The sequence below is a fragment of the Artemia franciscana genome, chromosome 2 (genome assembly GCF_032884065.1).
Source record: "Artemia franciscana chromosome 2, ASM3288406v1, whole genome shotgun sequence".
Classification (NCBI taxonomy): Eukaryota; Metazoa; Arthropoda; class Branchiopoda; order Anostraca; family Artemiidae; genus Artemia; species Artemia franciscana.
This window is the reverse complement of record NC_088864.1, coordinates 44565364-44590065: the sequence shown is the minus strand read 5'-3', so window position 1 is coordinate 44590065 and position 24702 is coordinate 44565364. Positions and strand designations below refer to the sequence as shown.

Genomic DNA, 24702 nt, shown 5'->3' with positions numbered 1-24702 from the left:
GTTTTAAGTTTTAATGTCGCTCCTTACTTTCAGCTAAAAAAATTAGTTTTTTTTATTTAATCAATAAAAGAAGCAAAACAAACACTACACAAAACAGAAAGAACAAGAAACTAAAGCAAACGAGTAAGGCCACTGTTGGCGGGCAGATACTTATAAGTAGACTGGGGTATTTTGCCAGCAAGCTCCATGAGTTTCGACCCGATATCCGGGAAACTTTAAACAGATATGAGGATCCTCTTTCTGTACCATGGAGGCAGATACAATAGAAAACGGGAAAACCGGAAATAATGATTTGAACTTGATTGAACTAATAATGAAATTGAACTGATATCTTTTTTTATGAAAATAGGGTAAATACCAGAAAGAAACAAAACCGAATGATCTGTAAAAACTGAATATAATTTAGCAAGTGACTTTCTATTGTATCTTCCTCGGGTAGCAACAATTTTAGAGTAACTTAATTGGATTTTCTTTTTGCAATCAGCAACGGCAAGAGTCCGTAAGGATTTTAGTGTTATACTAACATCAATTCCTAGCCACCGAAATGAAGAAACCTACGGGATAGAAAAAGATCCACAGATTAGAGGAGTAGTGGTATTACTATTAAATGAAAGATATTCACACTTTGAAAAATTAAGAGAAAGTCCAATCTCATGAAGTTTAGATATTACTGTTGAAACAGACAAAGAAAGCCCTTTTTTAGTCCTACTGATCAAAAGAATATCATTCGCGTAGGCAAGATAAGAAATATTTGCAGAATTAAGGATGCAAGTTGGTGGGATAGAAGAAAGGACAGATTATATACAAAGTTTGAAAATAGAGGGGAGATGACAACACCTTGCCGGACCCAACGTCGTACTGGAATTTTACTGTCTGAAACCATCATTTCCGTTTTAATCCGCAAAAAGGTATTTGAATACCAATATCTAAGAAGAAAAATTACCGATATGTTGATACCGTGATTAAAAAGGGGAAAGATAGCTTAGGGATGCGTAACGGTGTCAAAGGCTTTGGAGAGATCCTAAGCACATAAATGTAACTGAAATCCCTTTTTAGTAGCCTCAGTAAGAACATTAGCCAAAATTTGTTGGGCCTGCTGGCAACCTACCCCAGCTGAAAACCCAGTCTGATTTTCACCAAAATATGCCGAAGAATTAACTGATGGGAGGAGAAGATACTCAAAAATTTTGCTTATATTGCAAGAAATTGTTATTTTCCTGTAAGATGCACACTCAATTGGAATTTTTCCTTTTTTTCAGGATCGAAGTAACAGTTCCGCTATTTCGTTTCCAATTAGATTTGATTCGTTGCCAATCTTACTAAGAAAAGAAACGCTCTTGAAACTCTGTTATTCTTTGAATTTGTGCCTTTCTAATGTAAGACTGCAACAGAAACTTGATGTGCTTGTAGCCCGTTATATTAAGATATCTCGGTAACAGCCAAGAGTATTTAGTTAAAAACGCTCAGAGAGTAAAAATTAGGATTTTTAATTACATCTTAAGGCAATATATGCATTGAGGTTGTCCAAAGGGTGCTTCTGTGATATCTCATGGATGGCTGAGAGCACTAAGTTTAAACTTTCAGGGTATGCTGAGGAGGATGCTGATAAATTAAAAAAAAAAATGTTAATTCAAATTGCTGAAAGGGCGTAATTGTAATATATCGAAAACGACTAAGTGAAGTACGTTGAAAATTTAGGGCATATTGAAAGCAGAAATAAACTCAATTCAAATTAGTCCCCGACGCCGCGCCGAATCGAAATTCGGCGGCGGCGTAGAGAATTGATGTCGGCAGCGGCGTGCCGCCAAAAAACTATCGGCGGCGCGCCACCTATATTTTGGCGTTTTCGCAATTTTTAAGGCATTTTTCAGTAACTTTTTTAATTTTCTTTGGAATTCTTAATACTTTCTTTAGAGGAATTCTTAGCGTTTTTCACAATATTTATAAGCCCTGAATTCTCATTCTTTCATCGTTACCTAGTTATATAATATCTTGTCCGAGTGTTTAGGCAGTGTTTATACATAGGCTACTTAGATCTACAATATTCGCCTTGCAACATGACTTTGCAAAAACTAGTTGAAGTTTCTAGATCGTGAGATTTACGCTTAACTCAGCAAGCGGTAGACTAGAAAATATGAGTGTAGGGCTATTCATAAGATTGAGAGTTTCGAATCCGTGTTCAAATACCAAATACTTTTTAATGCTAAATGTATACAATAATAACAAAGAAAAGATCCATTGTAGCTGAGTGCAAAAGCTTAAATTATTCCTTTGAAAGCTTTGACTACCTTGTAACCATCACATATAATAATGAGCTTGTTCACGCGATGTGGAGCTAACATCGAACGTTTGGCAGTGACTAATCGCTAGATTCAGCGTAAAATCGCTGAAAATCGCCCACAGATGGCACAGACAATAGAACGTCCGTAGTTACAGCTGTACTCTCTTGGATAAGCTATATATGACTAAATAAAAATCAGCGACAGTTATTCATCGGCGGACAGCCGCCGCCGAACCTCACGGTGGCGCGCCGGTGTGCCGAGATGTTTTCGGCAACGGGTCGCCGACTTTCGGCGCGGCTTCTGGGACTGATTGAAGTACCCTATGGTTAATCCAGATTGTCAATAGGGCGTATCGACAGCATTGCACGAACGGCCAAGGATGTTAATTTGAAACTTTCAGAGAATGTTCAGGTTGATGCTGAACTCAATCGAAAAGATGCCATGTATATTCAGATTAGAAAAAATGGATATTTTCAGCAGAAAGAATTAATATCTTAAATGTAAGACATTTGCTCTTTTATGAAGCCGAAAAAAAACGGCGCTAACGGAATATGAATATTTCTGGGATTAAGATGGGAATGATTTTAACTACCAAATAAAAAAGCCGTGAAGAGTAAAGGTTCTCAATAGAAGAAACAGAATAAGCTCTAAGGAGGCCTTTTCAGCCTAAAGGTTCCTTATATTATTATCTTAAAAAAATGGAAGATTGGAATTTACATGAACCTGTTCAAGCTATTGAGGTGACATTTAAAATAATCAGTAATTAATTATAAGTTAGCCTTGTTGCAAGATTTTCCAATAGGCTAAGGTTTTAGATATTTTTTTTTGCTAGGACTATTTTGGAAAGAGGTAGTGCTAGTGAAATGAAGTCATAGCGTAATTTGTACCTAGGAAGATGTTAACTATCTCTAATGATATCTACTTCTTCTCTACTTAAGTACTTGGTTATTGATTACTGTATCCAGAAGGAAACATTCTAAACAAGTCAAAGTAGCTGACTACTAGTAGATTCCTTATTTTATGTTATTTCCAAACATATTAGCTACTCTTATGGCATTTCTCCTCCTTCTAATGAATTCCGAATAATATATAAACCTAATAATATATTTCATTATTGTGATGATGTTAGCCTATTCTTCTTTGAGTAAATATGTAGGCTAAAAAATGCTACTGCATTCACTAGATAATTCACCACATGACATTTTCCCTTATTAATAATTGTTGTATTTAATTTACACCAATTAGCCAAGGCATTTAAATCATCCCATAGAAGAGCCACATTGTCTTGGGAAGATGTGTACCTATAAAGCTTTATGTATCCATGAAGATTTTGATTTTACTAGGCTATGCTGAATTAAATATGGCAAATTATTTATAAATATACAAAATAAACCTGGTCCCAAGTAACTGCCCTAAGGGACTCCACTCAAAACACTGCACTAGTTAGATAAGACCTTGGCAACCTTAACATTATGTGAGGTAATCTATAACCCGGCCCAGAATTTTCAATCTAATCCCATAATTTTGGCATTTTTTCAACAGTAGAGGTATTGAAACCTTGGCAAATGTCTTACAAAAATCAACATAAACACAATCAATCTTTTGACCTAGGCCTATGTCTGCCATCATTATGCCTTCAGTTATGTTTTTCAAAATAATTTTAGACCCAATCAGCAATTACTTTTTCCATAATCCTATAAACATTGAAGTGTTTGAAATTGGGTGAATGTTACTAAAATCTGACCTTAGTCCCCCCCCCCCTAATGAAGAGGTTTTATAACTTCCTGTAACTGCTGTATTGCATAAAAGTTTACCCAAATAACAAGAATTGAATTTTCAGAACTAAAACTAGAGAGAAAACCTTGACAACTAAGGTATAATGTTGTTTTGTCTAAATTCTAATGGGTATATACCTGTCAAGTAGGCACATTTCTAAGACTCAGAAATCAGATTAGCCTAGGATTACCTAAGTAGCTTGGCAATACCTTCCCAGAATATGTTTTGGGCACTAGATTCATTGCTAAAAATTTCCTAACTTATCCCCTTTCCAAAAAGTAGCTTCTCTAGAATTTTACCAATTTGGAAATATTTCCATTTCTGAGCTGTGAATTAGCCTAGGTGAACATACCACTTGATGCCTTTTTTGTGCTCTTTCTATATATAATGGTTTTTTAGGCTACTTAGAAATTCAATTTTAAGCCTTTTATTGAACCCTTGAAAATGGTGCCATATAATATAGTTCCTTTAAAGTTATATGATCCATGGGCATTGATTGAACATGATCCAATTGAATAAATAATTGATAGACCTTTTAAAGATTACTGTGTTTACTTTAAGTTATTAGTGTTACTCCTGTTTAAATCCATGTAGTGTGTACCCATAAATTGAATTGACTCTGACAAAACCAAGAACCAGAAAGTACATGGGAAATATGTAATTCATGCTATATATTTGCATATTAGAGGGGTTGGGGGTAAAGTATAGTGGATCTACAGTCAAAATATGTTATCTACCATAATTCTACATATTATGAAGGAAGAATTGTTGTTTTTAACCCTTTTGTATAGCCAAAAATGTGTCATCTTTGAGGGTCCATAAAGGGCTTAAAATTGAATTCCCAAGTAAAATGATTATTATATTCTAAAAGAGCATAAAAAAGACATCAAGTCATATGTTCATCTAATTTGTTGCTCAACAATGAAAATATCCAAATTTATTGTGCCTTTTTGTCTGTATATACAAGGTTCTATAAATGATATAGAGACAATGTAAACACACTACTTGATGCTTTTTTAAGCCCATTCCAAATATAATAATCAATTCACTTACAAATACAGCCCTACCCTGATGGTCCCATAAAAAGCCCAACACATTGTACTTTTAACATTGTTTCAAATTGGATAGTGAGTGGTCATGCAGGAACTGGAAATACTGCTGGCAAGATCTAGATCAGTAACAGATGTCAGTCATCATCACTCACAGCATAAAACAGATCCATTGGACCTTATCGCTCTGAAGTGCGAATTAAGATAATTAAGGTAAATAATATTTTGGTGAACTGTACACTTAATCACACATAAGATAAATCACAGACTGAAAAAGTATCAGGTTTAATATGGGAGCTATAATATATGACTGCATTGATGTAACAGAAAAATGCATTATTAGGGCTATAAGTGGTACCATCAAGAGTGGGGGGGGGGGCTGTTAACAAGTGAATTGATCAGTATATTTGGAAAAGCATAAAAAAGGAATTGAGCAGTGTGCTCAACTTGACTCTATGTCATTTATATAATCTTGTATGCATTGGCTGTCTTTTTTTATGCTCTTTCTAAATATAATGATCATTTCTCTAGCAAATGTATCTCATTCCTCCTGATGTTCTCATATAGGCTGTAGCCCTAATTAAATATTTCTGTTGTTTTGTGTTTTTGATGCTTCATATATCTGATTGTAAAAGAATTTCAGATTTGTTGGTATTCAATATTATTTAGAAAAGAATTTACGAATACAGATAATATTGAATGTAAACATTATAATGTGACTAGTAAAAACATGCTGCATATCATAAAGAAGGAATTTTTGTTGGTTAGCTTTGTTTTTAGCTATGTACAAACCTGTATCCTAGGGCTATATATGGGATCATGAGGGGGTTGATTGTATTTTCAAGTGAAAGAAATTATCATATTTAGAAAGACCATAAAAAGATAAGATTTTTTAATTTTTGATTTGTTATGAAATTATGCAGAGTGATCTGTAACTATTTATCAGGTATTATTACCTTAAATCTCACTTGCCAGCGGTGGGATGGACCTGTAGTTGCCAGTCAATGAAGATAGTGTGCCAACTGATCAGGCGAGTCTGAAACTATCGGCCATGGTTTGTTTCTTAGTCTGATTTATTAATTGGGTTAGCAATGCAGATACCAAACTCTAGCTTAGGTAAAATTACATTTTTAAAAAAGCTTGGAAACATCTTAGGAGAACAACTACTGAAGGTTCTATTAACTATGCCAAGAGTCTGACTAGCCTTTGCAGCATCAGTCTGAGTATGTAAATTAAATTTTAACTTTTTGTCAACTAATACACCCAGGTCTTGTTTGGCATGACTACCAACAATGGGCTACCTAATTCCATACATGAACTCCAATGAGTGTTGGTGTCTTTTTTTCTTTTCTTTTTTACCAAAGTGGATTGCTTTGCATTTCTGGTTATTGAACTCTAGCTCCCAAGTCTCCACCCAGCCAGGAAATAAGTCCAGGTCTGCTTAAGTGGCTTCTGTCTTATCTGGACTTCCAACAGAACCAATTACTTCCAATTGACTGAGCCAATTACTTTTGAATTGCCTGGAATAAGGCAGATTTAGGTTTTGATGTTTGAAAGTGCATCACTAATGAAGATATTGAATAGAGTCAAGGCCAGGACTGTGCCTTGAGGCATTCCACTATTTACTGTGACATATTCACATGCATCAACTAGGTTGGTTGGTCTCAACTGATCAAGTGGAGCAACAGCTTACCTTAAATCAGATGTTGACAGGTATACACTTTGATATAGAGACTTCTGGAAAACCCAGGTAAATGAAAGATACAGTTCAATATGTCCCACTTTTAGAAGTTGAGTGTGTATGCCATCTGGATTAACTATTTATTTGATTTCAGGTTTTTAAGACAGTTTTCCAGGTCTGCTCTACTGATAGTAATGGGTGATATTATGGAGGAATGGTGTATCATTGTGTTGGCAGGGGAAGGGGGTGTCATATGCCTGAAAGAACCCATTTTAATGCTAAAGTTCTCTAACTCACAATGAGCCTTCAAATAAATATAGAAAGAAGAGTGTGTATGGGGGGTGATAGGAATTAATTTCTCATATCTCTTTATTTAGACAGTATTATACCTCCTTTCTTATTACACAAAAGCATTTGTGACATTTATTTTAAATATTCATTGAACTAAACTGGTTTGGTTCATATTCCAAAAAATTAAATACTGTTATTCCCAAGTGCATATGAGCTATTGGAGGGGTGGTGGGTCATTGTGTTGGCAGGAGGGGGTATTAGATGCTCTAAAGAGTGAATTATAGGCTACAGATGAATTTAGAATAAGTTTTGAGAAGGGAAGGGGTAGAAATTGATATCTCATGCTTCTTGATTCCAGCAAATGCATTTTATTTATGCCCTTATTATTGGTACTGAGGGGTGTAATAGTCCCCGTGTCATTGCAACAATCTTGCAAATTTTATTGCTATTGCAAATTTATGCTACCCAGGATGCTATTAGTCAATTTACAGCTATTGATATATTCAATTTTACAGCCAATACATCACTTGAAAAAACAATAAAAAAAAGGCCTCCACTAAAAGTAAGGAGCAACATTAAAACTTGAAACAGACAGAAGTTATTCCATACATGAGGGGGGTCGCCCCTTCTTCAACCCCTTCCTCCTTACAATAAAGTTTGACTTTTTGCTCCAATTCTTTAAGAATAACTGCTCGAATACAAGGGATATTGAATTGGAATAAGAAGCTTTTTCAAAGCTTTAAAAAAACTTTAGCATAATGAACAAGAAGTTGGAGGGGGTGGTCCTTTTCAGATAAGGAATAACTTCTGTTTGTTTTAAGTTATAATGTTACTCCTTACTTTCAGTTGAAAAACTTTCTTTACTTAATAGAATAACATAAAGAAATTAATGGTACTTCTTTTATTTGACAAGCATTTTTTCCTTCTGGAGACAGTTACCACTGAATAAATCCCTCTATTTCTGAATATTTTCAAAGATTTTACAGAAGAGAGACCCAATTTTGGGAACAATCTCTTAATTTTTAATTTTGATTTGAATCTACTTTTCCATTACTAGGTTTTGAAAATACAATACTAATGATTAGAGTTAGATTTAAGCTATATTGGTATTTTTGGTAATCCTGCATGAAAACTAGCTGTGGGATGGGAACACAATAATAGTAGAAAACTAGCCTAGTAGTCATTGAATTCTTCATTTCACATGTATGTTCTATCTCGGATAGTAATTGTGGAAGTTGAATAAGGCTCTCAGGAAGGAATCTAGACCCTCAATGATCCCCTGGGAAGATATTTTAAAGTACCTACCTTCACCCCTTCCCCACCATAAGGCTACTGACCTTTGATGATCTTTTGCAATATTTATGTTATAAAAGTGAAGCCTTGAGGAAAAGATCTAAAGCTCTAATGAGGCCCAAGGAAACTATTTTGAGCATTATACCTTGGCTCAACCCTCATTATGAGGTTTTAAAGATCTGAAATATGCTTCCTAAATTCAGAAAAAAAGCCAATATGGCTTAAAATCTTGCTCAAATGTTAGGAAATACATGACAAGTACAAAACGTGTCATCTATGTAATCTTTTAAGCCCCTGAAATAAGGGAAGGGTAGAGATGCTAACTTAATAACCCCTTCTCAGGGTATATTCTAGGCTTTGGATCCATTCCTGGTAGTTTCATTCACCTAATTCAGCTACTTTCCAAGATAACAAGAAGTCCATGAACTAGAGCTTTACCAAAAAAGAAAAATATTTCTTTTGAGCACTGAGTGACTAAAGGAGAAAAAAACACAATACATATATACCTTAAATTATGCTTACTAGCAATTTAAAGCATCAGAGACCATCAATAGATATTTCACCAGTGGTATGGTTTCAACATATTCAGATAACATCCTAGTTTAACCTCCACCCAGCTTCTTCCCTACCCTTCTTAATACCTGTCTTAAGTGAGGTGAGGGTTTCTGAATAGATGCTATATGAGACTGTTCCAAAGGAAACAGCAAAGAAGTGTTGGCATTCTCTGTTTTAGCACCAGGAGTGACTCAATTTTTGGATATGGCTAGCAAAATCAGGTGAAGATAAGATTCCTATCATTTTAGTTAAAGAGTTGTTGTGTCATTATCCTATTCTGCTTCCCAGCAAGATAAAACTTCTTATAGACAAGTTGCTTTTTGGGTGGCTTCATCATATTTGCATGGCACCCCAGTTCAAATTAGGTTCAGCTTCCTTTCCATCTTTATCAATACCTGCCTTGAATGAGTTGAGGGCTCTTGCCCAGATATTCATTAGACCATTGTTCAGTAATGGTTCAAAGTATAATTTTAAGAAACATAGACCAATTTCAAACACATTCATTTCTTCCTGCATAATGGAGAAAGTTCTGGCAAGCAAAACCCTGGCCCATTTTGAAGAATAAGATTTATGACACACAGCTCAACATAGGTTCAGCAAATGACATTCATGCAATATGCAAATTTCGAAAGTGGTTAGTATTTTTTAGTCAATGGCAGATAATGGAGTTTAATGTGATTGTACTTATTGATTTTTCCCTAGCATTTGACAAAAGTTCCACCCAACTTCTGATCAAGAATTGTCATTTATATGTTATCTGCCTATAGACTAAAGCTTGGTTGACATATTAGCTTACAAATAGAACAAAAGAAGTTGCAATAGGAGATGCCTTGTCATCCCCTATGCTGGTGAAAAGTGGAGTTCTGCAAGGCTGTTGTCTTGGGGCAGTACTCTTCTTTTTTTGTCAATGATTTTTACATGTTGTGAAAGTTTCAACTATAAAAGTATTTTTAAATGACCTGAAGGTATACAAGCTGGTTACAAATGACCATGAGATTTCATTGCTTTAGGATGATTTGAATGCCCTGTGTTGGTGGTCTACTATAAATCATATGCTTAAGGCTTATGTTCTATGCATGATTTTAGTATGGTGTTTTTCTGCTCTCCTATGGTTTTCAAATGTCAATGAAAATCAACGATTGAGATATCATTTCATTTCTGGTATTCAACTTCATCCATCTGCTGAATTACATTTTTGAAATTAGGTGGATATGATTCTTTAGACTGAAAATACTTCGAAAATTGTTGAAAAAAGGACAATTTCTTAAGGAAGATTAAAGTCTTCCCCAAGAAAAAGTCTAAATACTACCACAATTCTCTCTTGGTTACTGGTTAGATCTAAGACTAGTAAATTCAATGATGAAAGTAAATCGTTATTTGTGTGCAAGGTACAGCTGCAGGATTGTCATTAAGTTGCATATTTCAGAGGGAACATATACCTTAAGTATCTAGATTCACTTTAAATGTGGTAGGCAGGTACCTACAGCTAAGGTCTTGATATTGAAGATCATTTATTTTTACAGGCCAGGACCTAGTATGATTCAAGACCTCATTATTTAGGGATTTCTCGTCTGCTGCAGAGAGTTGCTTGTGAGAAAGAATCACACATCATCTTTACCTTCAGGTGTAAGGATAATATGTTTGTGGCGTTTGTGCTGATTACTCAAACATCTATTCAGTTCCAATACATATTAAAAGAGGAAAATTTGTCTTTGTTGAAGTAGTTATACTGCAATTATAAGTGATAGTTTAACACAATTGCAAAGTTTCACACTTATTAGTGCATAGTTTGTATGGTAATCACTTGATGATTGATAAGGTGATTTTGTAAGGAGCCAAATTAGGCTGCTGTTGCCTTAGCTTGTATATTTTGCATTTTCAGGTATAACAGCCAATATTCATATATGTCTTATGTTTTTAGTCATAGTTACACAGTATTAGTTTCTTTGCATGGTATATTAAAAAAACTGTTGGGTTATAAAATAAAGAATAAAGTCTGTTTCAAGTAGAAATAGTCTTTTTCAAAACTGTCCTTAAGGGATCTGTCATCATTTTGTTTTAACGAACTAAAACGTTCATACCATTTAAAAGATTAAATGATTGATAAGAAAAGTGTTGCTTTTACAATACCTTTGTCAGCAAAAATGACCAAAGGTAACTGCTTCATGTTGTCTAAGCAATGTAGCCATATTTTCTTTTTTAGGATAAATGGAAGCTAGTGAATGCCTTTGTTGAGACAAAGGGAATAATTGGACACCATATATCTTCCTTTAATCAGTTTGTTAACGAAGAAATGAAAAATATTGTGGCTGCCAATTCCACTGTCTATTCTCAAAGCAACGCAAATTGGTATCTCAAATTTGTGGACGTTCGGGTTTTGAATCCACAGCTTGATGATGACATTGGAGTATCAGTTGAAATGTACCCTCAACAAGCAAGATTAAGAGGCCTTACATATGCAGGAGACATTGTTGTTGACATTGAATACACTAAGGGACAAGGGAATACTTTCCAGGCAAGTATTGTTTTTGATAGATTATTCAAATTTTTAACTTTATATATTATTAACTTTGAATAGATTATTCAAAGTTTCTTAATTTACATGAATCTATTGCTTTGGATTCAAGTGAGTAATATTTTGTAATTATGAAAACAAATTTTCAAACTTTCAAACTCATCAAACTGAAATAAACAGTAAAATATTAAAATCTCCATTGTCCAAAAACATCAACCAATGATTTACAGACCACCCCCCCCCCCATTATAAAAAACAAAGAATATGGCTTTTCTTTCTTCTTATTATTTTCTTTTGCAGTAGTGGTGTCTTTTTTCCACCAGTGCTGACCAGCTGCTGGAGGGACTTGGCAAGACTTTAATGATTCATTTAAAAGCTAATGCTCTTACCTGTGTGGTTAATAAATTTGTCTTATATAACCAGAGGAGAATGCCATATGGTTCCGAAAATGGGACTTTTTGGTGGCATTTTCAGACTAGAGAAGGTTAGGAAACATAAAAGGTATGCGATTGAAATCACATATAACAAAAACCCAGTTTTCTATGACTGTTGTAGCAGTAGCTGAAATTAAGTATTGGCACTGTCTGTTTTTCAGAAAAATAGATGAAAAATAAAACACAAAAGAAACAGGTCTGTCAAAAACAGGTGACCTGTTTCTACTTTCTGTTCTGTCTTTTTGTTGTGAAAAAAACAGAGCAGCTGTTTTTTTGTTTATCTTCTTCTTTTTTAAGATGATGCACCATGTCGTCTATACTGGGCGAGTTATATGCTTTAATTCACAAGCTTGCATAAAGAAACCACCTTGAAACTGTCCCAAATCCGCTAATCCATCTTGTTTTTAATCAACTACATGTACATACAATATGACCCCAACTGGACAGGTGATTCTAAAGCCTACTAGAGGACCTGGGCATAGCACAATTTTGTTCTTGCCACCTAAAGATGTTGCACAACAGAGTATGAAATAAAAGAACAAATTTTTCTTTCATATACAAAAGCACAACAGCTTTGAATCAAATGGAAAACAAACTGAAGTTAAAACATTGAACTTGTCACTTAGAAACATTCTTTTTTGGAGTATTTGATCAGTTGTTCTTGCACATTGGATTGCTCGCACTATCCATGCTAAAATATGAATTGCCTTGGTTTTTGGGGTGGGGACTGTATACCTCTGGTTAGGGGTTTTTGACCATGCCAATTTCAATGGTGTACTTTTTATTTCGATTCAGTGCCAGAGAAGGTTCGGGCTTTTTTTCTTGAAAATAAAGGAAATTTGTTTTTGTGCTAAGATTGACATTGAAGTCTAATGGAGGTAATAATTAACATTTCTGAATCAGCATCAAATAATTTTTTGTATAGAATGGTTTTTCTGAATTTTTTTTTTTTTTTTAATCTTCGTTTACTATAGGCTAGGATTCCCTCTTTATTGGGTTAGAGCTACTGATCCATCCATGGTGTTTAAAATGCACTGAATACCAACACTGATAAATTACCAGAGCCACCTTTTCTGCTGACTTGTACTATAAAGCCCTTTACACTTATTTGCAAACTGCCCAACCGTACTTATTTTGTTCTAAGATCTAAGGTAACAGTACTGCAAGCTTCTAGCTCTGTTTTGGACCAGCTTTAAAGTTAATATTGAGCTACAGGTTCTCAATCCCCTTAGGATGTCTTGTAGTTAGACTAGAGCTTCTTGGCTGAAGAAGCATTAATTACAAGAGCTAGCTAAATAAAATAAAATAAAAACTATGTCTCTAGTGCTACCTCCAGAGTCAGATGTAGTTTCAGCAAACTCATCACATGCACTTTCTTGATCCAACTAGTCAGGGTCATCCATATCAGATGCGGTATTAGCAATATCCTCATCTATGACATGGGGTAGATCATCTTTGTCTGCATCAATCTCTTGCTCTCTACTTGCGCCTTCTTCCAGTTCATCATCATTGTCATCAGGTTCACATTCAACAACTTGTTCTACATCAGTTTCTCCCCAGAACTTGAGAGCATTGGTTGCACAATGGTGAAGGAGGTAGTCAAAGCATGAAGACCTTTCAATCCCCCAAGGTAGCAAATTTTGAGAGTAGCGTAAACGTAAGCACTTTGTTAAACGAAAAAAAAAAAAAACAACCAGAAAACAGGTGGACAAAAAAAAAACAGAAATGAAAAAAAACAGGTTAACAAAATACAGAACAGAAACAGTTCCAACAAAAACAGATATCCTGTTTCTGTTTTTTTTTTTTTTTTTTTTTTTTTTTTTTTTTTTTTTTTTTTTTTTTTTTTTTTTTTTTTTTTTTTTTTTTTTTTGAAAAACAGGAACAGACTTGATAAAATAGAAACAGAAACAGTGCCAATGCTTAGTTGCCATCTAGTTAAGAGTAAACCATGCTTCATGGTAGTTGAAATTTTCAAAGCACGATCTCAAAGAAACTATACGAAAAAAAATTCTCAATTAATGCTAATCTGGAAAATGCACTGACAATAGCATGTTTACTAGCCTTGTCCTGGCAAAAAGCACCACGTTTGGGGGTATTTCATGAATGAAAGCTTTAGATACTCTTAGGAAATGTGTTATTTGGTGGAATTGCTAAAATTGACGACTGTATAAAATGAAATTCCAGAAAATAAGTGTCTTAAAAATGTGCTCTAACAAAATTTAGTGCCCTAAAAGGAACTTGAATAAAGTGCCAGTTGAGGCAGCACTACCTGACATTCCAGTTTATGTTCGCGAGCTTGCTTAGTATGCAAGTGATCTATGGATTGATTTTGTTGATCATTACTTTTCTTTTTTTTTTCGGAGCGAAAGTATGAAATCAAAGGTGTGGGTGTCGGTACATATTGGTGACATTCTAGATTATGAGCTCCTCAGTAGAAAACACCTTAATAAAATTAGAGTAGTGCCATTAGATTCATTGGCTTATGCTCTTTTCGAATATCATATTTGTGTATCTCACAATGCATCCCACCCTCATTCCGGATGGTCCAATATATAGCCCTAGGATAATACAAAACTAAAAGAAAGCACGAAAACAGGGAAATCCTTACTTTATAGTATATAGCACGTTCCTATTAATCAGATGGTCATGTTTTCTTCCATTGCTATTCACATTTTAAGTTGGGATAAGCTAAGGGATATTCTGTCCAATAATTCAATTGAAATCACAGGCGAAAGTGGATTTCATCGAGCCAAGACTGGAGCTATCCATTAGGTGACATATTACGAGATGAAAAACAACGAAGAAATATAATATTATGGAACGTACAGAGGGGGGGGGGATTATTGTCAGAAACGTGAACACGATACCCAAAAGTATAAAATAAGGAATTTAGTGGTTCCATTTTCATTTTATTAAGATGTTTTCTTCTAAGGAGCCCATAAGCTAGAACTTTACTGTACCTATCAATAGATAACAAACAAAATCTTATTTTAGGGACACGAATTGAAGTATAATACATTTTTCCTCAGTAAATAATTGGTTGTAATCATCCAAAACAATTTAAATTTAACCGTGAGCTGTTACAAAAATAATGAAGCATTAAAGGATTTTATGTTAGAGTTATATAGTTGACTAATAGCTAACAGATTAATTCAGTTGAATATAATGCAAAAAAAGAAGAAAGAGTATTCGTTTAATCGTTAGATATGATCAATGTAATATATAATATAGTCTGATTCCCTGCGTTTTTTTGCGTCTCAGAGAGATTTTGCTGATAATATGGAGCTAATACCTTGGGATTTTTGTGCATTAGCCTTGCATAATTATTGTGTAAGGGTCAACTCAAAATATATTCATCGAAAAGTTTCAATGAAGTCAAAAGTAAAGCGTATTTTAAATGCAAAATTTTAGTAAATCCCTGGTACACCTTTTTTTTGTATTCTTACCTAAGCGCCAGGTTTGTTTTGTATTTTCCAAATAATAAAACGAGCAAATATTAATAATAAAAAAACACTTTTCTTGTGGAGGTAAGAGTAAAATTTAAATTTGTTGTTTCTAAAATACAAAAAATATTGACGGATGACAATATTTCTTTATTTTTCTCGGAATATGCTAAGCTACTGCTCCGTCATGGAAAAATTGGGGGATCAAAGTAGCAATGCTACTTGGCATTTTCAGATTTGTTGGCATATTTTGTCTGAAAACACCATTTTTATATATAAGAATAATTTTTGGTCAAAGAAAGGCTATCAAAACACAAGTTGTGCTGCTAAGCTGTCGGTAGCTTTTGGAATTCATTCGAATTTTGCTATTCGCAGCTTTGGAACTTTGTTCATGCTTGTTACTGCTTTACTGAAAACACAACCAATGTAGGATTTTGTTGCTTAATAGAAAAATAAAGGGCTATATCTTTTTAGTTTTTTTTGCGTTTGTTAAAAAAAAACAACCTATTTTGATGTTTTTCGCATGATCTGTAGTCTCTTAATTTGGTACAAGGCTTTTTGCAGCTTATTCTGACAAATTGAAGTAAAAGAAGATGACGCTAAAATTTTATACACCCCCCTCCTCCACCTACTGATTCACCAGTCTGTGATTTGGATTATCTGCCTGTTCTTCTCGGATTTCTGGATGTGCCTATGGATTTACTACAGTAGTTATGAAGTAGAGGATTCTGCAGTAGTATTCTCCTTCGTTTTGCTATAATTCAGATTTTCTCATCTAGTTTTGCAAATTTTGTCTCTTTCCGCATGTATATTTATTCCTGTAAGTCGGGCTATTTATAGTTTTCCTCTTATTACAGAAAGTATTTAGAAGCGGTGTTGCTATTGGTCAATTGCCAATCATGTTGCGAAGTGAGCGATGTAACCTTCACCAGAAGACCTTTTCTGAGCTAGCACAAAAAGGTGAATGCTATTATGATCCTGGTGGATATTTCATAGTCAATGGAAGTGAGAAGGTAGTATTGAATACAGTCGTACTCTTTTCATATTTGTGTTGTTAAGATCAATGTATATTTCAAAACAATTACTGCTACTCCTACTGACAAGTAACTCCAGCATCTAGCCAACTGAGGCCAGCACAGCTGCACATGATCCTCGTCCCTCAATCCGTTCAAAGCTTCACTCTTTAGACCCTCTTGTGAAGTTGCAATTTCCTTTAAATTCTTTCTTGCCATCTCTGCCCACCCCATTCGGGGATGACCTTGTTTTGTCGTCCCCAAATTTTGTTTGTTCGCAGATGGATGCCCAAAACCAGTCTAGCCATCTTAGCCTTCCTTTCAGATTGGCCCCTAGAAAATAGGATCAAATCAAGTTTTTCGTAATATTATTGTTTGATATACAGTCGTTCAAATGTGTACCTAAAACAATCCCTAGATAATTAACGAACGAATGAATGAACTTTATTACCCGTAAAAGTATAAAAACACAAAGTTCAGAGTATTATAAATAAACAAAACGATAAACAGAGAAAAGAATTCAGTCTAGTATTTCACTCGTTATTTATTCCGAACAGGTACAGAGTTAATCTGGCTTGAATTCAATTAGTTGCTCACTGTCAAATACCAAAAGAGAATTTCTCAAAAGAAAATATTTACTAAATCATCCTCTCCCTATCAAAGTGCCTGCGTTTTAGAGACACACTTGACCACTGTTATTGTCTCGGCTTCCTATATTCTAATCTTGGTTACGGACTTGTCCTCCTATTCTTTTAAACTTCTTTCAATCTCTAAAAAATACTCTGTGCCTTACATTTCTACTTTTTACATCTACACTGCATCAACCATCTGTACTAATAATACCACCCAAGTAAGTGAAACCGTCTATTTGACTGATTTTCTCGTAACCTAACATCACGTGGTCACCTTCATTTATTTCTATCTTAGGTAGCTTAGTTTTCTGATAATTAATTTTCAAATCTACTCTTGTACCTGGAGTTCTCAAAACCTACGAAAATTCTATACTTTCGGCTGCATTTTTATTTTTATCTATGGCTTTCAAATCATCTGCATTGTCTAATTCTAAGAGAGCTTTATCTTCCCATTTTATTCCATGTCTCCATAGTATTCGCCATGTTCCTTAAGACAAATTCTATAAAAAAAATTGATATAAACGGAAATGGGACTCAACCTTACATAACTCTTGATTCAACACCTTAATTACTACTAAAGTCACTTACTACCTTAACTGCAGTACCAATAGGACTAATCACTTTTGTCTACTTACGTTTTAGACCATACAAGGATAGGACCTTCACTAAAGCTTTACTATATATTGAACCAACCTCCTATTCATTATCTATATAACTGAGGACTAAAGAGGTCTGATAATGCAGATGCTTTTCAATTATAATCTAAGAGTGAAAATTTGGTCGGTGTATCCTCTCCATATTTCTAATCTTCTGCTACTTATATCTATTTTTGCAATGACCTTATTTAAAAAATTGTTTACCACGCTATCGGCACCTGATGGCTTATTGTTCCCACTGCTTTTAGCACTGTCTCTGACTCTTCCTTGTGAACTCAAGTCTTCCTTCACTTTCAAATTGTCGGAAATGTTTTTAGTCTTTTCTATATCATTTCCTTCAACTTGACATGGTTTAAAACAAATTCTCAAAACGCTTTAGCCATCTCTCCTTAACACTCCCCTTATAGAGATAAGCCCAGGCTGAGTACTTCCTCCAAATTTTTTTTAAGCATGTCATCACAATATCTTGCTATTATATTTTCGCGCTGCGTCTTCCAGATGTTCTGCAATTTTATCCATGACCTCCAACTCAAATCTTCACTGAATTACTACTTCTTAATTCCCACTTTAATGTTTTCTCTATTTTCCTTACTTTCCCCTTATTCTCGTTAGATATATCACTTGAAAACTTCTTGTACATTTTTTTTCAATCTTACGGTACACCCAGCCTTGTACCAAGCTTAATGCGTTTTCTCTAATGTTTACTCTTGTGAAGAGTCAGAAAAAATGAATCCATACAAAAAAGGTAAGTAAGTAAGACAGCACTAGACCCTTAAGGTCCAAATCGGCGGTGCTGATCTCCGTTTCATGGCCCTTCAGCCAGGAAGTCCAATGGGAGGTTGGGGGCCAACCATCCTGTGCTTTCACACACCCTTCCTGCTTACCTTCCCCAGATTTCTCCAGGTACCCATTTAGAGCTGGGTCGACTCTGGCTAAGCTTACAGAGTCATGCCACTGACTCCCGTCCCAAACTAAATAACTTGTCACAACTGGGATTGAACCCGTGCCCCTTGGACACAGAATTCCCACGCCAGCGCGCCAACCACTCGGCCAGGATCCATACAATAGAGCCCTGCGAATAATTTTCAAAGAAGGCAAGGTGACATACTCTTTGCTTCTAAGAAAAGATAGGTTGGAAACCCTTGAGCGTAGGAGGGTTACGCTTTGCCTCCGTTTTGCAAAAAATGCAATAACAAACCCTCGTACGGAAAGTATTTTCCTCAAACGTCACTCCCGTCCAGGTTCCGACTGCCTTGGGCTGTTTCTGAACCCATTTCTATATTGTCCCTCATTCCCTGCTTTACCTCCAGATATGAAAAAACCTTTGTCCCCTTCATTACTGAAAAAAATAAACAAAATATTCCTCTAGTTTTCCTTTTTATTGGATAGTGGTGCTGCCCAGGCTTTTGTATATATCTGCTTGTTCCCCCCTTTTTTTAGTGTCCCTTTTCATATTTTATATATGAATTTATTTTTTTTTTAGTTTAGTTTGTGCAGTTTTTATCTTTTTAACTTTTTGATTGACATTCTTTAGTTAAATTATTGACTGACGAATGATCATTCATTCTGATTTTTCTTTTTTCGTTCTCGCATTCTTTGCCAGTTTTTTTTTTATGATTGTTTTTTTATGTTTTTTTTTCATGATATTTTTGATTCCGAAATTTGAATTCGGCCCTTAGGGCTTGTTATAGTGATTTTTGAAATAAAAATCTTATACACAAGTAATAAAAAGAGAAACTGTCGATTTTTTGCTAATTTTTTCAGTGATGCAGAGGCCAAAAAGTTTTTCCATCTCTGAAAATAAAAGAGCGAATGGGGAATAAGAGAGGACCCGGTTCAGAAACAACCCGAAGGGGACCGGATCTGGGCGGGGAGTACCCCGCCCAGATCTTGTTGGAGATTTTGTGGAGAATGTTTTCCACCAGATTTTGTGGAGAATGTTTTCCGTGTGAGGGTTTGTTATTGAATGTTTTAGTGGCTATTTAAAAAAAAAAATTCCACAAAACAGGTTTTTCAAAGAAAAGTAAAGAGCTCCATTGAGCCAAGAAGTATAAATAAAGTCAAATAATCTTACAAGCGTAAAACTACCACAAATCACTATCAATAAATAAATGAAACTTAAAACAAGCAGAAATTACAGTAAAAAGACGAGTCAAACTCAAAATGAGCAAAAATTAACATTAGTAGGGCTGATAACCCCATGCCTTCTCATACATTTGGAGAAATATTACGTGGGGTGGGGTAGCGTTTTTGGAGCCTTATGGCCTTGGGATTGGTGGGATGAGGCTTGTTGGCATCGGACCACTATTGAACCTTAGATAGGGAACTAGAACTTTCAATTTCTAATCATTTTAGTCCCCTCCGAAGTTTATACGACCACCTTTTCCGTGAAAATTGGGACTCTGTGGGGTCGTGCCGACATCAGAGCTTTTATTATCTGGTCTTTTAGCTATTTTTAACAAAATAGTAATCTAAAAAATTTTTTATCAGATTTATTTTGGTAAAAAAGGGTGGGCTAGGTAAAAGGGGGGGGGGGGCTAGTTGCCCTTAGATTCCAAATTCTAACCCAATGAGCCCCCTTCAAAGTCTATACGACCACGCTTGCCATAAAACCTTATATGCCCTCGGGCCATAAATTACTACCCTTGGCCTGTTGGCGGGGGGGGGGGGGGGGGGCTCTCATCCTTAAATACGTATTTCCGGACCTTTAAACTGTGTAAAAAATAGCTATCTCTATATTTTGATTGGAAGCGTTTGGAGAAATGATGGGCGAGGAGGGAGGCTGGTTCCCCTCCATTCACTCTTGACAATTAAAGAGGGGATTTGCCCTTTCAATCGAATGAGCCCTTTTCGAAGTTTCTATGACAACAAATAGGCATCTTAAAATTTCTATCAGATTTATTTCAAGAAAATACGAAGGGGGTGTGTGTGAGGGGGGGGGGTGCGCTATCTGCATTCCGATCATTATGTCTCTTAAAAAGGGTACTAGAATTTCTGATTTCCAATCCTATCGGCTCCCTCCGAAGTTTATACCGCCATCCTTTCCATTGAAACCTTATATGTTCCTGGGCATAACTTACAGCCCTTACCCTGAGGGCACGGGGGGAATCATTTTCAAATGCACAATTACTCGACCTTTCAACTACGCTGAGCAAAATAGCTATCTCAAAATTTTGATTGGATGTGTTTGGGAAATGATGGGCGTGGTGTTGCTGCCCTCTGATCTCTTTGACTCTTAAAAAGAGCACTAGAACTTCTGATTACCAATCCAATTAGCCCCTTTCGAAGCTTATACGACCATCCCTTCTATAAAAACCTTATATGCCCCCAAGGCATAACCTACAACCCTTGCCCTAAGGGCTGCTGGGGAGTGTCATCGTCAATGGTCTAATTTATGGACCTTTTAACTATGCTGAACAAAATTGCTACCTCAAAATTTTGTTGGATGTGTTTGGGGAAATTATTGGTGTGTGTGGGGGGGGGGGGGGCTGGTTGCCCTCCAATCACTTTTGACTATTAAAAAGGGCACTAGCCCTCTCAATTTCTAATCGAATGAGCTCTTTTTTGAAGTTCCTACGACAACTCCTTCTATACGAAGTGCCCTGGTCTAAACGGAAAAAAAACATTCATCGTCCCCAAATTGCTCTTTACTTAGGCAGCGCTGTTGCGTTGCCTATGAATGGATGCACAACGTAACTCTCCTGTACTCAAGCTTTACCAACCTAGCCCTTTTTTAGAAGAGGGGAGTATGGAATGTTAGAGGATAGATTTTATTATGTCTGATTTTTTTATCGTTTTCTAATTTGTTTTTATTCTCTTTTAAATCCATATTCTCTCTTATTTTTAGTTCATTTTGAAAGACTTTTTTTTTCTTTGACTGACTTATGTAGTTTATTGAGTATTTTATATATTTCGTAGTTTCTTCTTTTCCGTATTGATTTTAATCGACTAGTGGAATTAAAACGAACAAACAATTATTTAAATCGTTTTTAAACGGAAGTCTAAAAAAAGAAAAAGTATGTGCAAGCCTGTGATCCCCACTCCTAAAGACAAATTTGAGCTCAAGACTCGCCTCAAATATATTAAGTAATAGATATAGCCAGTTCATTGGTGGTCGCCAATATTTTACTTACATGTGGTCCTATCTTGAAAAGATAGGGGTTGAGGGTGGGTGGCAGCTCCCTTCTACTACTACTACTGCTATTACTACTAATAACTCACTGCAGCACCAAGCCGCCTGAGGCCAACACAGCTACGCACGCTCCTCCTCCAACCTAATCTATTTTAAGCCTCCCTCTTTACACCCTCCCAGGAAGTTCCCATTTCCTTCAAATCTTTATTTATGACATCCTCCCAACCCAGACAAGGACGATCTGCTTTCCGTGTAGCCCCAGACGGTTGGCCAAAAAGGACAATCTTCGGTAATCTGTCATCCTTCATCCGTAGAACGGGGTCTAGCCATCTCAACCTTTCTTTCAATAGCCCTAGAAAGCGGGATTGAACCACACTTTTCGTACAACCTACTGTTTGAAATACGGTCAGTCAGCCGGGTACCCAGAACAATCCGTAGGCAATTTCTCTGGAAAACATCTAGTAAATTTTCATCTGCTTTTCGGAGTGCCCATGCTTCAGAGCCATATTTGACCACTGTCATCACCGTAGCTTCCAATATTCTAATCTTGGTTTGTAGACTTATCTTTCTATTCTTCCAAACTTTTTTTAACTGTGAAAAAACACCCTGAGCCTTAGCTATTCTACTTTTAACATCTTCACTGCTCCCACCATCTTTACTAATAATGCTACCAAGGTAACTGAAGCTCCCAACCTGATCAATCTTTTCGTTACCTAATGTCACCTGTTCATCTTCACTTATTCCTAGCCTTGGTGACTTAGTCTTCTGAACATTAATTTTCAAGCCTATTTTAGCACCCTGAACTCGCAAAACCTCCAAAAATTCATTCATTTTGCTCACACTTTCATCTAATATGCTTAAATCATCAGTATAATCTAAGTCCAGGAGCGTTCTTCCTCTCCATTTGATTCCATGGTCTCCAATTGCCTTTCCTGTGCTCCTTAAGACGAAATCCATCAAAATGATCCATATAAAGGGGGATAGAACACAACCCTGCTTAACTCCTGATTTAATACAAAACCAGTTGCCAACCTTATATCCTACCTTAACCGCAGCAGTATTATTCTCGTACATAGCACAAATCACTTTAATGTATTTTTCTGGTATACCATATAACGATAAGACCTTTGTTAACGCTCTTCTATCAACAGAGTCGAAAGCTTGCTCATAATTGATAAAACTGAGGACCAAAGGTGTTTGACAACGAAGGGACTTCTCAATTATTAACCTAAGAGTGAAAACATGCTCGACACATCCTCTACCTTTTCTAAAACCGCATTGTTCTTCCCTTAAAACTTTGTCTACAGCATGTCTTAGTATAAAAAGTATCATATTACTCAGTAATTTGCTACCTACAGAGACCAGACTAATGCCTCGATAATTACGACACTCACTCTTGTCACCTTTCTTATACAGTGGTTTAATTAAGGTTTTCCTAAAATCACTGGGTACTTCCCCTTTTTCAAAAATCATGTTCATAATCTTCAGTAGCTTATTCCTAACCTCAGAGCCACCATATTTATGAAACTCATTAATCATACTAATAGCACCTGGGGCCTTATTATTTTTTAATCCTTTTAGTACTGTCGCTAATTCTTCCTCACTAAACAAATCTTCCTTCACATCCACCCCCTAAAATATTAGTTAATATGTTTGCGTTTTAAGTTTTCAACTTCGCTTTTTGTATTATGTGAAAAATGTTTTTTTAAATAATGCTAAGGGTGAAGACAACCTTGTGTAATTGAATAATTTGATTGGTCTGATTAGTTCCTCATTTAACCCTTTTTTCTTCATACTTACTTGGTTTCTATCCTGTTCTTTAACTCCTTTCTTAAGCAAGTCTTATTATTTATCAACGCTATTATTCATTTCAAAATCTGTTTCAGACTGTAATGATGCATGAGCAACCAGTCGCTAATCGAATGCTTGTCCTGAAAGGACCGAAGGGAATTGTATGTGACGTCCAAACGTCAACTTTAGAGCGACGTATGAAAATAACTGTGGCTGGCATGAAAAATAAATATTACTTGGATATTAAACTCTTTGGAACACCTATTCCAGTGGTATGTAGGCATTAGAAATCCTTATGTTACCAACATCTTTCCAGTCGTATCTAGTAGCAACAGTATTTCAGGGACATGTACTGAGAGATACTCATGCTAGCAACATCATTCCAGTGGTATGTAGCAACAGTATTGGAATCCTGAAATACAAGCAACAGTATTCCGGTGGCATGTACTGAGAAACCCTCATACTGCAACATCATTTATAGCGTTATGGGCGGTCTGACTTTCCAGTTTGAAGCTGGAAAGTCTTTCCAGCTTCAAATATACGCAATATATATTTCAAACCACGAGAGGTTTATTGACATATATTGCAATAGCACCTCCAAAACGAACTTTATGGGAAACAAATAATTTTCACCCCCAACCTGTAAGAACTGTTTGTTTTTTTATGTTGACTTTGCGTAAGACAATTCGGCATTAAAATTTTGGCAAAATATGCACGATATTGAACAATGACCAGCACTTTAATATTGTTAGTACTTAGATACTTTATTGATTGCCTCGGGAGAAAATCATAAACTTAAAAAAAAATCAAGATACAGGACAAATTTCATAAGTGAAGACCAAGGCTGAGGTCAAATTATAGTCAAACTTGTCGATGAAATCAAACTTGCGTATGTCTATAGCGCAAAGTATATACACTGGTCACACTTTGCGAATTGAACAGTGTTTTCAACCTTCAAGCATAAAAATTTTGATTTACCAATCAGAGTCAAGAGTTTGAGCATAATTTTTTGAATCTAGGAAAGGTGGATGGTTGGAACACCCGTTTTCTTCATCTGTAACAGGAATCTGACAAAAGATAAGATGATGCAGTATTAGTGAGAAGAAATTAGTGTCAATACATGCTTTTCAAATCATATTCTTGCCTTTTTTAATGTTTG

General features: G+C 35.6%; 1 protein-coding gene across 1 annotated transcript in view; it reads left to right on the top strand.

Annotated features, from left to right (window-relative positions):
- Positions 1-2894: 2894 nt before the first annotated feature.
- The window catches only part of LOC136042476 (DNA-directed RNA polymerase III subunit RPC2-like), an 85201-nt gene continuing 63393 nt past the window's right edge, over positions 2895-24702 (top strand). Inside the window, exons 1-4 of the mRNA XM_065727435.1 lie at positions 2895-3022; positions 11131-11442; positions 16177-16332; positions 23639-23815. Of these exons, the coding sequence (XP_065583507.1) occupies positions 2981-3022; positions 11131-11442; positions 16177-16332; positions 23639-23815 (687 nt within the window). The 5' untranslated portion in view covers positions 2895-2980. The remainder of the gene's footprint in view (positions 3023-11130; positions 11443-16176; positions 16333-23638; positions 23816-24702) is intronic.